Source organism: Tursiops truncatus, chromosome 12 (assembly GCF_011762595.2).
Source record: "Tursiops truncatus isolate mTurTru1 chromosome 12, mTurTru1.mat.Y, whole genome shotgun sequence".
Taxonomy (NCBI): Eukaryota; Metazoa; Chordata; class Mammalia; order Artiodactyla; family Delphinidae; genus Tursiops; species Tursiops truncatus.
In genome coordinates, this window is record NC_047045.1 from 68,557,267 (window position 1) to 68,574,677 (window position 17,411).

The 17,411-nt window shown below is 40.0% G+C and overlaps 1 protein-coding gene across 6 annotated transcripts in view; it reads left to right on the top strand.

Annotated features, from left to right (window-relative positions):
• Positions 1-17,411, top strand: part of PHACTR2 (phosphatase and actin regulator 2) — a 254,176-nt gene that overhangs the window by 116,139 nt on the left and 120,626 nt on the right. For 2 of the 6 annotated variants that reach the window (XM_019951869.3, XM_033867800.2), the window contains exon 1: positions 9,159-9,401. The exons of the other annotated variants lie outside the window; for them this stretch is intronic. In XM_019951869.3, coding sequence (XP_019807428.2) covers positions 9,356-9,401 — 46 coding nt within the window. In that variant the 5' untranslated portion in view covers positions 9,159-9,355. Of the gene's footprint in view, positions 1-9,158; positions 9,402-17,411 lie in introns of those variants that run through there. 6 annotated transcript variants of the gene reach the window in all.

Genomic DNA, 17,411 nt, shown 5'->3' on the forward strand with positions numbered 1-17,411 from the left:
TCACACAATACGTATTGAGTGCCCTCTATGTGCCAGACACTATGTTAGGTTCTAGGGATAGATACGACGGTTAATAAAACAATGATTTGAGGCTTCCCTGGTGGCGCAGTGGTTGAGAGTACGCCTGCCGATGCAGGGGACGCGGGTTCGTGCCCCGGTCCAGGAAGATTCCACATGCCGCGGAGCGCCTGGGCCCGTGAGCCATGGCCGCTGAGCTTGCGCGTCTAGAGCCTGTGCTCCGCAACGGGAGAGGCCACACAGTGAGAAGCCCATGTACTGCCAAAAAAAAAACAAAAAACAAAAAAACCCCAATGATTTGGACCTTATTTTAAGCAATTACTTTCTGTAAATTGGGCACTAATTATTAAAAATGTCTTGAAGGAATGTTCTCTATAGATTTCGGTTAGCAAATTAAAGATTATTCATTTTATAGCAGTTGTCAGAGTTTTCAATACTGTGGATGAGTAATTTGTTTTTCTTGTAAAACGAAGTGCAGCAAATTACACACTTTTTCTATTGGGGTGGGGGAAAGTTTCTGGAAAAGGAAATTCCAGCACCACCCCTCGAGGTCTTTATTTTCCAGAGTAAATCTTCTAACCATCCAGCTCAATCACTAAGTAAGCACACGTGTGAAACACCACGCCCTCTGCAGAGACTCACTCAGGGCAAAACAGGGGCAAGGTATTTTGTTAATCCTTTTAGCTTGAGCAAGCAGTAGAAGAAAAACTCAGGAAATAAATCATATAAAAATATGAGAACAATAGGAAAGAAAAGCCTGTCTTACAGGTTTGTTTCCTGTTCTAATACTTCTGGAATGTGGTTTTCTCTCCTACTGATGCTGAATATAACTAGAATGTCTAAAGTTGTAATTCTTCCCTTAACCAAAGTTCTCCTTTGTCTGTTTATATTATCGTGTTAAAGCTAAAATCTCTCAGCATTTGTCAAAATAAAAGGCATAGGAAGCATTTGGTGGCAATTCCTGTAGAGTAACGTTTTAAAAAGTAAACACTGGTTGCATATACAGAATTCAACTGAAATCATAACATTCTATTTGCTTTTTAGTAGTTCTATGTTTCTAAATATGCTGACTTTCACAAAATGTAGCCAAGTTTTGGAGTAATGCAAAGTTTTTAAAAACTGGCAGATAGTCTAGTAAAAACCTACTTAAAAACTTTTGCACACCAGCTTTTAGTTTCTGAGTTATATATTCTTGTATGTGATTATTAGAACCTCTTGTGTTAAAAATAGCCTTCTAATTTAAAAAATTGACCTTTAGCACCTCCACCAGAGAAAGGGAGAAAAGACAGTTTTCTGCTCTTTAATAAATCTGACAAGGGTAGGTAGAAGAAAATAAATGATTAAACTGATACTTTTAGATCATCTGTGAATTTCTCTTGTTTCTTCTGACCATTGTATCTAGAAAACCAATACACTTAAAAAAAATCCTATTTGGAAAGTTACTAAGTTTTAATTACTAAGTTTCATTTCCTTTCCACTAGGAGAAGGTTTTCTATGACTGCAATTCCCATTACTCAGGCAAATGTCAGTAATTCACTAGATCTTCACGGCTAAGTCCAGGAATAAGGGTGCCAGTTAAGAGATCTTCATCTACCTGTACGTGGCCACCACCAGCCACTGTTGCTTCCTAGACCACCACTGCTCTGATCAACCATCTCATCTTCTGGTACTCTGCCTAACCCTTCTCTTCCTACCCCCTCACCCCCAAATTCTGGTGTTTCAAAATGCGGTCCTATGGGCTTCCCTGGTGGCGCAGTGGTTGAGAGTCCGCCTGCCAATGCAGGGGACACAGGTTCGTGCCCCGGTCCGGGAAGATCCCACGTGCCGCGGAGCGGCTGGGCCCGTGAGCCATGGCCGCTGAGCCTGCGCGTCCGGAGCCTGTGCTCCGCAATGGGAGAGGCCACAACAGTAAGAGGCCCGCGTACCGCAAAAAAAAAAAAATGCGGTCCTCGCAGAGCCAGCAGCAGCCAGGAAACCAGACACCTAGGATGAGTATTCATGGTATCCGTGCTTTGAGGGAGGAAGATCTCACTCTTTCTCCTACTCCAAGCTGAGATTTGGCCACTAGAAAAGACTGTCAGTGATCTAAGTTACAGGACTTGGTAATGGTGACTGTACTCATTGTAAACCATCTCTCTAGTCACCAAATTGTATGCCTACAATTTGGACTTTGACCTGGTAGGAAAGGACCTTTCCACAAATAGATTGCTAGAGTTTAGGTTTATGTCTGCTTTTAACGTTTATCTAATGGAACTAGTGATTTCCACCCATAAAAAGTGCAAGTGTCACTTTGGGTACCCCAGATGGATGAATTTAATAACTCCTACAAGCCAGTGAAACCTGTGTTATAGGGTAAAATGCTTGAAAACCTCAAGAAGTACAACCTCTTTGTCAAAAGGCAAACCAGTTTCCGGGAGGGGAAATTCGCTCTAACTAATCCACCCAATTTAATTTCTTTCCGGAAGTAAAGGAATAAATCACAGAAGGTCTTTCAGGGGTTCAAAAATATTTAGACCGGGTAATGGAAAAAATCAGAAGATGCTGTCAGTCTATATTTTTAGGAAGGTTTAACATCAACTGTTTCTCACAATCAGTCATGGTATGATTTGATGACAGCATATTAAAAGACATGAAAGTGGTGCTACACTGAAGCCTGCTCATAGAGGCCCGTTGTTAAATTTCCAGAAACTTGGCAAACCAGTTGACATAAATTTTGCGAGCCAGCTGACCACTCATTGAATTGGTCGTTGTAGAAGTACTTATATCATAGAAAACAGCAAACACAAATCACACATCAGTCTTGTCCCCACCCCCAGATCAAACCAGTTGTTGAGCATTTACCAGGATATCACTGGATGAGAGATTGGTCTAGAGATACAGACTGAAGAACAGGACCAATGCTGAAGAGTTATAAATAGATCATTTCCTCAAAGTTAGATGTTGGCACTAATCTTCTTTAGCAATTTTATAAATTCTCTGGAAAGAGGTAACACAGAGAAACATCCATTTTTTTCAGATGACATTAAACATTCCCACCTTTAAACTATAAACTTGAGGGGTTAACATGCAGAGCTCTTAGTAAAACTGTGAGTTGGCTGAATAATAGCAGATGAGCTGTAATGAGGCAAGAAAAGGGCAATTTGGGGGGAAATTATCTTTTTTTTAAATAAATTTGTTTATTTTATTTATATTTGGTTGTGCTGGGTCTTCGTCAGTGTGTGCAGGCTTTCTTTAGTTGAGGCGAGCGGGGGCTACTTTTCATTGTGTTGCGTGTGTTTCTCATTGTGGTGGCTTCTCTTGCTGTGGAGCACAGGCTCTAGGCGCATGGGCTTCAGTAGTTGTGGTGCGTGGGCTCAGTAGTTGTGGCATGTGGGCTCAGTAGTTGTGGCACATGGGCTTAGTTGCTGCACGGCATGTGGGATCTTCCCGGACCAGGGCTTGAACCCGTGTCCCCTGCATTGGCAGGCGGACTCTCAACCACTGCGCCACCAGGGAAGCCCCTGGCGGGGGGGAAATTATTTTAACATACGCTTGTTAGATGATAAATTCTAACCTTTATGTTATGACCTATAAATGGAATTTAGGGATTTCTGTAGACTTTTTCTATGTTCATTAATATAATTTGTTAGCTGTGATGAAAAGGCTGTTAAAACACCAATCCTCATCGGAAGCACTGGAAACAAAATAGAATAAACTGTGCCACCCTTATAATGGAACTTTAATGCCCACTTCCTGCAGTTTTGGTTGACATGCTTCAAGGATAATGTAATGGAACTGGAAAAATTTCAGAGGAAAGTGTGTAACCTGATCGGGGGATTATAAGAATCCCAGATGAGGCTAAGATTATATTAACTAGCAAATCATGAAAGGTTTTGAATAAGGTAAATATAGATGGATTTAGTAAATCCTGAAAGACTAGAGCTATAGAGTACCCCTTTGATGTTTGAAATATGAATTTGCAGAAGAAATAAAAAGAAACACATTATTGTTTCTCAAGTAAAAGAAGTATTGATAGCAAAAATGACATTGTACGTCAAAGTTTAGCTTTTGTTAATTTCAAAGAAAATCATTGTATTTACGTATTCTGATGTGCAAAATTTATGGTATATTTCCTCTAATCAATGACCTCCCTTATCCATCAGGCTCTATCAATGGAAAGAAGAGTGAAAATTTCCTCCTCTCAGTTTAGATTGAGAGAACACTCTACTTGGTCTTTTTTTTTTTTTGGTTGTTGTTGTTTTAAGACAATTTAAAGGAAGAAATAGAAGAGCCCTTATAATTGTTTACTCTCACTGCTGAACCCCCCAGGTGGAATGTGTTCCCAAACACAGCAGCTTTCCACTTTAAAAGGAAATTTAGTTAGGATTAATTTCATTGTCCTAATTAGAACTCATATCTTGGTTAATCCTCACTTTTGTTAAAAAATATCAGGGTTTCTTTGTGGAGGTGATCCTCCGGCTCTGCAGCACCAGCTCGGATAGACTGAGGTCTCTGTGGCTTTGGTGACCCTGCTTAAGCATTCCCACCCTGTCCCAGCTCTGCTCTCCGCATGCCTCCCACTGCAACCCCCATCACCTGACCTCAGGGCCTGGGGAGGGGGCAGTGCCCCAAGGCCAGGGGCTTTTGCTCAGCAGAGATGTCAGGCTTCCTGGGGGCATCAGTTTTGTTTGTTTGTTTGTTTGTTTTTCATCTTTATTGGAGTATAATTGCTTTACAATGGTGTGTGAGTTTCTGCTTTATAACAAAGTGAATCAGTTATACATATACATATGTTCCATAAAAAGAAACGAAATTGAGTTATTTGTAGTGAGGTGGATGGACCTAGAGTCTGTCATACAGAGTGAAGTAAGTCAGAAAGAGAAAGACAAATACCGTATGGTAACACATATATATGGAATCTAAGAAAAAAAAAATGTCATGAAGAACCACGGGTAAGACGGGAATAAAGACACAGACCTACTAGAGAATGGACTTGAGGATATGGGGAGGGGGAAGGGTAAGCTGTGACAAAGCGAGAGAGTGGCATGGACATATATACACTACCAAACGTAAAATAGATAGCTGGGGGCATCAGTTTTTGAACTCTGCCGGGGTTCAGATGACCTGGGACGAGGTGTCACCTAGAGATGCACCTCAACCTGTGCCTCAGGAAGGGCTAGGGATTTTGTAATTGTATTAACTTTACTCATTTAACTTGCTTGAGAAACTAACCAATTTTTACTTTGTGTCCAGAATGATGTGTGTAGGAGAGTGAGCCGTAATGCTCCCAAAGTGCCTTGCTTTTCTCTGATATAAATATATTTATAAAGACCTGGTCCAGGGGCTTCCCTGGTGGCATATTGGTTGAGAATCTGCTTGCCAATGCAGGGGACACGGGTTCGAGCCCTGGTCTGGGAAGATCCCACATACCGCGGAGCGGCTGGGCCCATGAGCCACAACTACTGAGCCTGCGCGTCTGGAGCCTGTGCTCCGCAACAAGAGAGGCCGCCATAGTGAGAGGCCTGCGCACTGGGATGAAGAGTGGCCCCTGCTCGCCGCAACTAGAGAAAGCCCTCGCACAGAAATGAAACCCAACACAGCCAAAAATAAATATAAATAAATAAATTTATAAAAAAAAAAAGACCTGGTCCGGTGGATTCCTGCGTGTGTTTGCCACAGCAAGGTTTTAGGGACTTGGCTTGTATGTAGTGGGGATACAGTCTGAAAATGGGTTCCCTTCCTGTGAAGATGGGAAAGGAGCTTGAGGTGGAGCTCTGAGCAGCGGGGTTAAGCCAAACCCCTGAAGTGGCCATTTCCTCGTCACCCCACTCCTCTCAGGTCCTTAGAAGGACGTCCAGTTTTCCAAAGCCCTATGCCTCCAAGCCTGGTCTCATTTGAGTCCCTGCGAGGCTCATGTGTGTACCCCATTAACACCCCAGTGATCTGAAGATTCTATGTAATTGTTTTATGTATACATGTGAATACATAGATACCAACATTTTAAATAATTTGATAAGGTCTTTGTAGCCACTCAAAAAAAAAAAATCAGTGTTTCTTAAGAGTGAATTAGTCAAAAGGAAGTAGATAATTGATCACACTATTCTAGGGAAAAAGTTTTCCCCACAGTAGAGGGTGGACTATTTGGGTGTGAAAAAAAGAGGGCAACTTAAATGATGAAACAGACAAGCAAATGTCTTTCAAAAAACAAAGCAAAGCTCTATGTGATCTTTTTTTTTTTTTAACATCTTTATTGGAGTATAAGTGCTTTACAATGGTGTGTTAGTTTCTGCTTTATAACAAAGTGAATCAGCTATACGTATATATATGTCCCCGTATCTCCTCCCTCTTGCGTCTCCCTCCCACCCTCCCTATCCCACCCCTCTAGGTGGTCACAAAGCACCGAGCTGATCTCCCTGTGCCATGCAGCTGCTTCCCACTAGCCATCTATTTTACATTTGGTAGTGTATATATGTCCATGCCACTCTCTCACTTCGTCCCAGCTTACCCTTCCACCTCCCCGTGTCCTCAAGTCCATTCTCTACATTTGCATCTTCATTCCTGTCCTGCGCCTAGGTTCTTCAGAACCTTTTTTTTTTAGATTCCATATGTATGTGTTAGCATACGGTATTTGTTTTTCTCTTTCTGACTTACTTCACTCTGTATGACAGACTCTAGGTCCATCCACCTCACTACAGATAACTCAATTTCGTTTCTTTTTATGGCTGAGTAATATTCCATTGTATATATGTACCACATCTTTTTAAAAATTAATTTATTTAATTTATTTATTTTTGGCTGCATTGGGTCTTTGTTGCTGCGCCTGGGCTTGCTCTAGTTGTGACGAGTAGGGGCTACTCTTCGTTGCGGTGCGCGGGCCTCTCATTGCGGTGGCTTCTCTTGTTGTGGAGCACAGGCTCTAGGTGCGCAGGCTTCAGTAGTTGTGGCATGCAGGCTCAGTAGTTGTGGCTGAAGGGTTCTAGAGCACAGGCACAGTAGTTGTGGCGCACGGGCTTAGTTGCTCCGAGGCATGTAGGATCTTCCCGGACCAGGGATCCTGCATTGGCAGGCGGAGTCTTAACCACTGCGCCACCAGGGAAGCCCTGTACCACATCTTGTTTATCTATTTCTCCATTGATGGACATTTAGGTTGCTTCCATGTCCTGGCTATTGTAAATAGTGCTGCAGTGAATATTGGGGTGCATGTATCTTTTCGAATTATGGTTTTCTCTGGATATATGCCCAGGACTGGGATTGCAGGATCATATGGTAGCTCTATTTTTAGTTTTTTAAAGAACCTCCATACCGTTCTCCTACTGGCTGCACCAATTTACATTCCCATCAACCGTGTAGGAGGGTTTCCTTTTCTCCACACCCTCTCAAGCACTTATTGTTTGTAGATTTTTTGATGGTGGCCATTCTGACCGGTGTGAGGTGATACCTCATTGTAGTTTTGATTTGCATTTCTCTAATGATTATATACTATATAGATTTTTAATAGTTCAGAGTTGAATGTCTAGGATAACCTAAAAAGTGAAAGCTGTGGCAAGTGAGCATAGTTTTTTTAAAAATATACTGTTGGGGACGGATAAATTGGGAGATCGGGATTGACATATACACACTATTATATATAAAATAGATAACAAATGGGGACCTACTGTATAGCACAGGAAACTCTACTCAATACTAATGACCAATATGGGAAAAGAATCTAAGAAAGAGTGGATATATGCATATGTATAACTGATTCACTTTGCTGTACAGCAAAAACTAACACAACATTGTAAATCAACTATACTCCAATAAAAATAAATTTAAAAATTAAAAAATACTCTTTTTTGGGAATGCCCTGGCGGCCAGTGGTTAGGACTTGGTGCTCTCGCTGCCGGGGCCCTGGGTTCGATCCCATAAGCCTAATGGGCTGGCCAGAAACAAAAAAATACACTTAAAAAAAATTTTTTTTTTTTTTTTAAGAAGATGTTGGGGGTAAGAGTTTAGTAATTTATTTTTGCTGTGTTGGGTCTTTGTTTCCGTGCGAGGGCTTTCTCTAGTTGTGGCAAGGGGGGGCCGCTCTTCATCGCAGTGCGCGGGCCTCTCACTATCGCGGCCTCTCTTGTAGCGGAGCACAGGCTCCAGACGCGCAGGCTCAGTAGTTGTGGCTTACGGGCCTAGTTGCTCTGCGGCCTGTGGGATCCTCCCACACCAGGGCTCGAACCCGTGTCCCCTGTATTAGCAGTCAGATTCTCAACCACTGCGCCACCAGGGAAGCCCCCGCAAAAAACTTTTTAATGAAACATTTACATTCAGAAAAATGCACAAATCATAGTATACAATTCAATGAATTTTCTTAAAGTGAGCCACATTTATGTAACCACCATCCAGTCTAACGCCATATCTATCTCCATCTATCGATCTATCTATAGAGTGATCGACAGATAGATGGAGATAGATATAGCATCTAGATTTCTCATCAACAGTATTTGTATTCATATTTTTAAGGAGTTTGCAGTTGAGATTTAATTACAGTAGGATTTAATTTAACTTTTATGGAATGTTAGCTTCTAAAATAAATTACTGTTGTTTTCACCTTTTGTATATTTTAAACACCTTATCACGCAGTTTGATAGTCTCACAGTGATTCTTCTGAATATAGGAGAGGTGAATTTCCCAGAGTCTAGGTGGTAGAGAGCAAGGTGTATACTTTGTTGATCTCACACATAGATCCATCATTCAGATTTATTGTTCAACCTGATTGAGGCCACTGATACTGCTTTTTAAAATTCCACTTGTTAAAAGGAAGATAATTTTTAAAAGGAAAAAAAATGCACACATATCAGCAAACAATGTGAGGAAGGAACTAGCTTTAACGAAACAAATTTTCTTAAATTAAGTACCGTGACTAAGTACTTTAATTCCTTTTCTTCCAGCCTTAAAGGATCATTTGACAGGGAACCTTTTAAATTAAACGGGAGTCACCCGTACTCTCTGCTACCCTGGGGGGTCGCGGGTCTCACAGCCCCCGCAGGCGCGGCTGGACCAGCCCGGGCCTCTCCCCTCCTCACTTCCTCGCCCCCCTCATTCCACCTCCCCCGTCGCCCACTCCCCCTCTCTCCTCCCCCGTGACCCTTGACCCCAGCTAATCTGCATAGAGGAATGACAGGCATCCGCTGGGCAGGATCCGCCGCGCCGGCTGCGGCCGGCCGGGCTGGGAGACCCGCGAAGGGGAGAAGGTGAGGGGACCCGGTGGGCAGCTCCGCACGGACCGGGAAATGAACGCTTGGGAATCTGTCTGCGAGCGGACCCATGATCCAAGGACCAAAAGAGCCGCGTGATCGCCCGACCTGGCCCTGCGACCCGAGACATGGGCCAGACCTCGGTCTCCACGCTGTCCCCGCAGCCCAGCAGCGGTGAGTCCGGGGCGCACGCTATGCGCTCCCGCCCCGCGGGTGCTGGGCTGGCTCGGGGCAGCCTGGGCGGTCGAGGGCTCCGCGGCGAGCCGGGCTCTGCCCGAACCCGCCAAGTCCCTCCGAGAAACCCGAGAGGTAGCGCTCCCCCAAACTCTTTGTCGTGGAAAAGTGGAATGCCTTTTGGGATCCAGCCGATTTTACCTTAAAGGCACAGGCTCCATTTTCTCTCCGAGATGCCTCGCTTTCGTGTTTCTCTGAATCTCTTCTGAGCCTGAAATTTACGAGAAACGCCATTGGCGTATTGCTTTGTTTTAAAAACGCGAAACTTAAAGAGCAAGATAAACTCGCCAACAGGTTTTTCTGTATTTACACTTGGCTTCCGAACAGACTAGAACTGAATTCTTTCAAGCTTGTCAACTGATTTATGGTTTGTGTTTCGGAGTAGAAGTGCTGTTTGCCTTCTTTTATCCTGGCAGAACGCTGAATACTTAATAACCAAGAGAAAAAAGCTTAATTGTTTCAAATGATACTTGTTTATTAGACACAAGCTATAAAATTTGGGGAAACGTTTAGCCCTGAATAACCGGGAAATGAACCCGGTTATTCAGGGCTAAAGATCATTTGATGGAAACGCGTGTAATGTTTCTGAGCTGTACTGCCCTGTTTTAAGTCTCTTTTTAACATTTTCTTTAAAAAAAAAAAAAAAGGAAGGAAGGTACATCTGGCGTTTCTCCAGTAGTGTAGGGATAAACAACTTTTTGGTGGCGATACTTGTGATTGGATAATGAAACATACTTAAAAGATACTATTTTGGTATGTTTTTCCATCAAGAATTAAAAAACAAAACCTCAAAGGGGGCATTTACGTTATTCCTTGAGATATTTGATACACTCTTCAAATTGTGTAAACATCAACAGGATCTTGCTGAAAGGAAATGACAGGGCAGAGATGAAGGGTTCTTTTTTTTGTTGTTGTTGTTTTAATCAGCTCCAGGATGTCTCTAACTAGATAGCATTCTACCATTCCAGCCTCCACCAGCATGGGTTTGTTTATATTGTAGAGCTTCACTCCCTGAAATATCATAAGCTTTGCTCCGGCTTATGTTAATGCCTCAGGAGAACCAGCCGTCTGCAAAGGAGAGGAATCAGAATCCAAAAAAGATCACACCTTCCCTTACTGTCATTGACAAGGTTGTACAGCGCTGCTGCCGAACAGAAGAGACTTAATGTTGATAGCTTTTTGGGAATTTGAGGGGGAGTGTTGATTAGGATCTTAATTTTAGTAAACTATTTTGTGCAATTAAGGCTTACTTTCCTTTGTCTTACTTTAAAGCAGTGTGACTTCTTTCATTTCAAGGAAGAGTTAGATTTTTAAATTTCAGCGCTGGCAAAGCATAGAGTTAGATCAGTACTCCAATACAACAGGTATAAAGTACTGCCCTGAATTTAGTTCTTTAGCCACAAAGTATTGTTAGGGTTAATATTAGAAAAGTGGATTTTGCATTTATAAAAATCAAAGAATGTTACATAAATGATGCCTAAGAAGCAAAGTAGAATCATAAAATGTGACCTTCCTTCCTAACCCAGTACAGCAAAAAATACCCAGATTGCTGTAATTCCTAATATGTAATTCCTAATACAATGACTAATCATGTCAAGAGATTGGGCAGTTTATTTATAAGTAATTTAAACAAAAAGTTATGCTTGACCATGAAAGATATTTCAGAGAAATCTCTCATGGAATGGTGTTATACTTAAATTACAGGTCCTCCGTTTAGTTGATTAAAAGTTTGTGTATCTTGGAGTGACCAATTCAGACATCATGAGTAGAGGGGTTTTTTGGTTTTGTTTTGTTGGTTAAGGGATGACAGTTGCTATGACTGAAGTTTTTTAATGTTAAGAGCGGAGCAGTTTTCTCATGATATCCATTTATATCCTCTAAGTGTATTACTATCACTCCATTTCCCTGAAGTTTTGCCTTTAGATTCCAAATGAAAATGAAAAAACAACAAAAACAGAACATTTGGTTGCCATATCTTAAGTTTTATGTTCATGTTGGTGTTCTTCTCTGAGTCTGAGAATGTCAAACCCTCTACCCTTCCATGTATTTTGTTCACTCCTCGTTAGCTGTTTGCCACAGGCTTCACAAGTGGTGTGAAGATCTTTGTTCTGTGTGATCTCAGGCATCTATAATTGTTTAAGTCTAGAGTGGCTGCTAGGAATTACAGTGGCGAAGAGAATTCCCGTCGTAAATGCTTAACGGGGAAAATCTGTTTGAGTCTAAGGAGTCAATAGCACAGAGTCTGATAGTTTATACTTGTTACTCAGTTTGGGCTTTTGTAAAAATCAGCACTATAGGCCACAAGTTAGCTTGCTTTTCTTTCTTGATTTCAGGCTCTTTTGAGCCTTTCAGCTTAGGGCTGCATCTAGGTTCTAAGAAGACCAAGTAATAATGATTTCTGAAAACGTGCAGTTAGAGTCATTCTTTCTTTTTTTTTTTTTTTGCGGTACGTAGGCCTCTCACTGTTGTGACCTCTCCCGTTGCGGAGCACAGGCTCCGGACGCGCAGGCTCAGCGGCCATGGCTCACGGGCCCAGCCGCTCTGCGGCATGTGGGATCTTCCTGGACCAGGGCACGAACCCATGTCCCCTGCATCGGCAGGCGGACTCTCAACCATTGCGCCACCAGGGAAGCCCATTATTTCTATTTTTTAAAACAGCTTCATTGACATATAATTAACATACCATAAAATTCACCCATCGAAAGTGTACAATTCGTTGTTTTTCAGTACATTCATTGTGTTCTGCAGCCATCGATCCTTGTTCCCATCCTTCTCAACCCCCGACTCCTAGCCCTAATTAACCACTAATCCACCTTCTGCTTCTGTAGGTTTGCTTATTCTGAAGAATTTGTATAAGTGGGATCATACAACACAACACGCCTTTTGTGACTGGCTTCTTTCACCTAGCATAATGTTTTCAAGGGTCATCCATGTTGTAGCATGTATCAGTACTTCATTTCTTATTATTGCCAGATAATATCCCACTGTATTAATATACCACATTTTATTTATCCATCCATCAGTTGATGGACATTTGGGTTATTTTTACCTCTTGACTCTCTGAACGGTGCTGCCATGAACTTCAGGTAAAAGTTTTTGTGAACATATGTTTTTATTTCTCTTGGGTATATATCTAGGAGTGGAATTGCTGGGTCATATGGTAACTCTATCTTTGTTATGTTATATTTTAAGGAACTGCCAGTTTTCCAAAGCGGCTGTACCATTTTACATTGCCTCCAGCAGTATATGAAGGTTCCAATTTCTCCACAGCCTCTTCAACACTTGTTACTGTCTTTTGATTATGGCTAATCTAGTAAGTGTGAAGTTGTATTTCATTGTGGTTTTGATTTGCATTTCCCTGATTACTTATGACATTGAGCATCTTTTCGTGTGCTTATTGGCCATTTGTATATCTTCTTTGGAGAAATGTCTATTCAGATCCTTTGCTTAATTTTAATTGGGTGATTTGACCTGCTATTATTGAGTTATAAGAGTTCTTTGTATACTGGATACAAGTCCCTTATCAGATATATGATTTGCAAATACTTTCTCCCATTTTCAGAGTTGTGTTTTCACTTTCTTGATACTATGATTTGCAACTGAAATTTTTTATTGTGTTCAGTTTATCTATTTTGTTGTTGTTGTTTGCACTTTTGGTCTCCTATCTAGGAAACCATAAACTAACCACTGTCAAGATTTACACATATGTTTCCTTCTAAGAGTTTTATAATTTTAGCTCTTACATTTAGGTCTGTGATACATTTTTTAATATTTATGTGTAGTGTGGTGTAGGGCTCCAGTTTCATTCTTTTGCATGTGGATATCCAATTGTCCAGGACCATTTTTCGAAAAGGTGATTCTTTCCCTGTTGAATTGTCTCGGTACCCTTGTCAAAAATCAGATGACCATATATGTCAAATTTATTCCTGAACTCTCAATTCTATCCCATTGATGTATATGTCTACTAATATGCTACACTGTCAAGATTACTGTAGCTTTGTACTAAGTTTTGAAATAGAAAAGTGTGAGTCTTCTCACTTTGTTCTTTTCCAAGATTCTTTTGGCTATTCTGGTCCCCTTGCATTTTCGAATGAATTTTATAATCAGCTTGTCAATGTCTGCAAAAAATCCAGCTGAGACGTTGATAGGGATTGTGTTGAACTTGTAGATCAATTTGAATAATATTGCTCTCTTAACAATATGAAGTGTTTCAACCCGTAAAGACAAGAAATGGAAATGTACAATGTCTTTCCATTTATTTAGATCTTCTTTGATTTTTTTCCACAATGTTTTTTAGTTTTCAGTGTATGTCTTGTTAAATTTATCAGTATTTTTATCATTTTTATGCTATTTTAAATGAAATTGCACTCATTTCATTTTCAGAATGTGGCTTGCTAGTGTATAGAATATAGAAAATTGATTTTTATATATTGATCTTGTACCCTGTAAATTTAGTGAACTCATTTTTTTAGTCCTAATAATTTTTCAGTGGATTCCTTGGTATTTCTGTATACAAGATCACATTATGTACAAGATTTATATACAAGGTCATGTGCAAACAGAGATACTTTTACTTCGTCTTTTCCATCTGAATGTCTTTTATTTCTTTTCCCTGTCTAGTTGCCTTCACTTATTATGCAGTATAATGTTAAAGAGAAGAGGCAAGAGTGAACATTCTTGTCTTGTTCCTGATCTAAGGAGGAAAGCAATCAGTCTTTCAGAATTAAATGTCATGTTAGCTGTGGTTTTTTTCATAGATGCCCTTTATCAAAAAGTTCCCTTCTACTCTTAGTTTGTGAGCATCTTTATCATGCAACTGTTAGATTTTGTCCAAGCCTTTTTCTTTTTGCCCCTATTGAGATGATCATATGGTTTTTGTCCTTCATTGTATTAATTATGGCATATTACATTAATTTCAGATGTTAAACCAACCTTGCATTCCTGCGACAAAGATTACTTGGATATGATATATAATCTTTTTTATATGTTGCTGGTTTTGATTTCCTCGTATTTTATTGAGGATTAGATTTATTATTTCTAAGCACAGGCTAAACAGGTATGTCCCCAAATAGGGGGGTTTCAGTACCCTCTGACCTCATTCCTTAGAGGGGTTGAGACTTCTGGCGTTCTCATTGCCAAGTACTGGGCATGACAGATTGGGTACAAAAAGTTTGTTGAGAATATGAATGAGTCAACAAATATTCTCAATGCAGTCTGACTACTTTAAGCTAATGATTATATGAATGCGAATTTTGTATTATTTTCATTCTTTTTAACTTCAAGAATTGCATGCTACGCTGGCTCTGTTGTCTGTCGGGTGGTATTTGAATCTAGTGACTATTTTTTTCAGTCTTCAGCCCCACCCCATGTTCACTGTGCCACAGAGCAGCTCTTGGCTGTTTTGCATGAGCCCTTGAGTTGAAAGGGCAGACAAAGCCACTCTTCTCATTTTTAGAAGACAAGGGAACAAGTGAATAAAGTATGCAGGATCACACCTAGGCCATGATAGAACCTATATCTGTCTGTGTTTCTGGGTTTCCATATTTTGGTCAGTGCCTTATTTCTGCCCTGCCCAGGATATTCATCCATTTCCTTGTAAAGCCAGTATTAAAAGAAATCGTAAAACAAAAACGGATAGTTCATTTTTCTTAATGCAAATAACATGCATATGATCAAAAGTCAAACTTTACAAGACAGTTCAGGATAAAAGTGAATTTTATTCCCTCCCAGACCCCTAGTCCCTCCCTTTTAAATTATAACGCAGCATGAACAGCTTTTTTTCATTACAGTCTTCATGTATGTGTCTTTATCAAAATACAAGCAAGATGTAATATGCTTGCTGCTCCCGAGTTTGAGTTTTTCATATGATGTAAACTTGAAAATATTTCATATTGATGTTTTTAATCTAGAAACAGTATTATAATATGTGGATATCTCATAATTTCCTTTAAAAGAACTCTATTGTGTTTTTATATTTTGTTTGTATTTTTATATTGTTTCTGGGTTCTTTTGTGTGTGTGCTATTATGAACAAAGCTGAAATGAACATCCTTATCTAAACATCTCACGCTACCTGAACCAGTAAAATCCTAGGGATGGAATTGCTGGGTCAAAAGATTTGTTTGTTTTATTTTGATAGACTTTGCCGAATTATCTCTAAGGACTGTATCAGTATGTCTGCTCACTAGATGAGATTTCCTTTTTCTGCACTCTCTCACCACCACTGCATACTCTCTTAAAGCATATGGCCCTTTGTGAGAAATAGAAAGCACTCTCTCTGGGTGAGGCAGCCCGGCAGGCATATGGTTTAACAGGCAGTAGAGTAGCAGGAATTCTGTCCCAACTCACTCCTGTCGTCCAGTTGTCCTTGTGCAGTGAACACTCTGCAAAACTGTATAGGACCACAGTGTTGGGCATAATTAATTTTTAAAAATCCTTGTAAATCTATATGTAAAAAGTGATATCTCATTTTGATTATAAGTGAAATCGGGCATTTGTATTTCTTTTTCTCTGAATTGCCTATTTATAGTTTTTCCTTATTTTATGTTTTCTTTTTTCAAAGATTTGTATGTTAAGGAGATTAGCCTTATGTCTGTAATATACTGTGAATATTTTTCTGTGTTTTTACCTCTTCTGTTTGTTTGATTTTTTTTAATATAAAAACTTTAAACTTTTATGGAGTCAAATCTATCCATTTCTTTCTTACAAACTAGAATTATTAAAAACGTGTTTTCCTTTGCTGTTTTTCTCATATTTGACTATTTAATCTCTGTAATTTTTTCTGATTTAAAGTGAATGATTTAATGATATTAAATCCTTAAACTTCTGCATGGCAAAAAAATCAGCAGCATACTGAAAAAGGAAATCATAAAGTTGACAAAATATTTGCATTGCATATAGAAAACAATGATTAAATATCTCAATGTAGTAAGACCTTAAAAATCAGTGAGAAAAAGAAATCAATGAGAAATGGTAAAACTCAAATAGAAAAATGAGTCAAGAACATGAACAGGAATTTTTCAAAATATCTAATGGCCATAATGGTGAGCTCCCTATGGGTCAGGAATTATTCTAAGTGCTTTACTTGAATTAACTTTTTAATCCTCACAACATCCATATAGGGTAACTACCATTAGTATCCACATTTTGCAGATGAGGAAACTGAAGCACAAGAGTTAACTTGCCCACATTGCTTAATCGAAGAAGAAATGCGAGTGACCATTTGGTGTAATGAGTAAAATTTAAGCAATTCAGTGAAAAAAAATGGATGCCATCGATCACCTATGAATTTAGTAAAGATTAAAAGGAATGATTTCCAGGAGATGATTGTCTTGTGGTAGTTTAAATTGGTACAACCTATCAGGAGAGCAGTTTGGTAATATATATTAAAAATCTTAAAATGTGCATATACTCAGACCCAGCATTTCCACTTCTAGAAGTATATTGTTAAGATAGTAATTATTTGCTCACCAGAGCAATGTTCATCAGAGCCAAAGTATTGGAAATAACCTAATAGTCAAACAACAAGAGAATTAATTGGGATATAGTCATGTAAGGATATAGTCATGTAATAAAACAGGCCATTTAAAAATGATATAGGGGCTTCCCTGGTGGCGCAGTAGCTGAGAGTCCGCCTGCCGATGCAGGGGACGCGGGTTCGTGCCCTGGTCTGGGAAGATCCCACATGCCGCGGAGCGGCTGGGCCCGTGAGCCATGGCCGCTGAGCCTGCGCGTCCGGAGCCTGTGCTTCGCAACGGGAGAGGCCACAACAGTGAGAGGCCCGCGTACTGCAAAAAAAAAAAAAAGATATAAAAATATTTTTGAAAAGCGATTTTCATAATAAACAGCATAAAAATATGAAATGACAGTTTTCTGAAGTTATATGATTCTATTTTTAAAATACGTGCATAAAGAAAAATCTACATGAGCAGAGAAAGAGAGAGGAAATTCA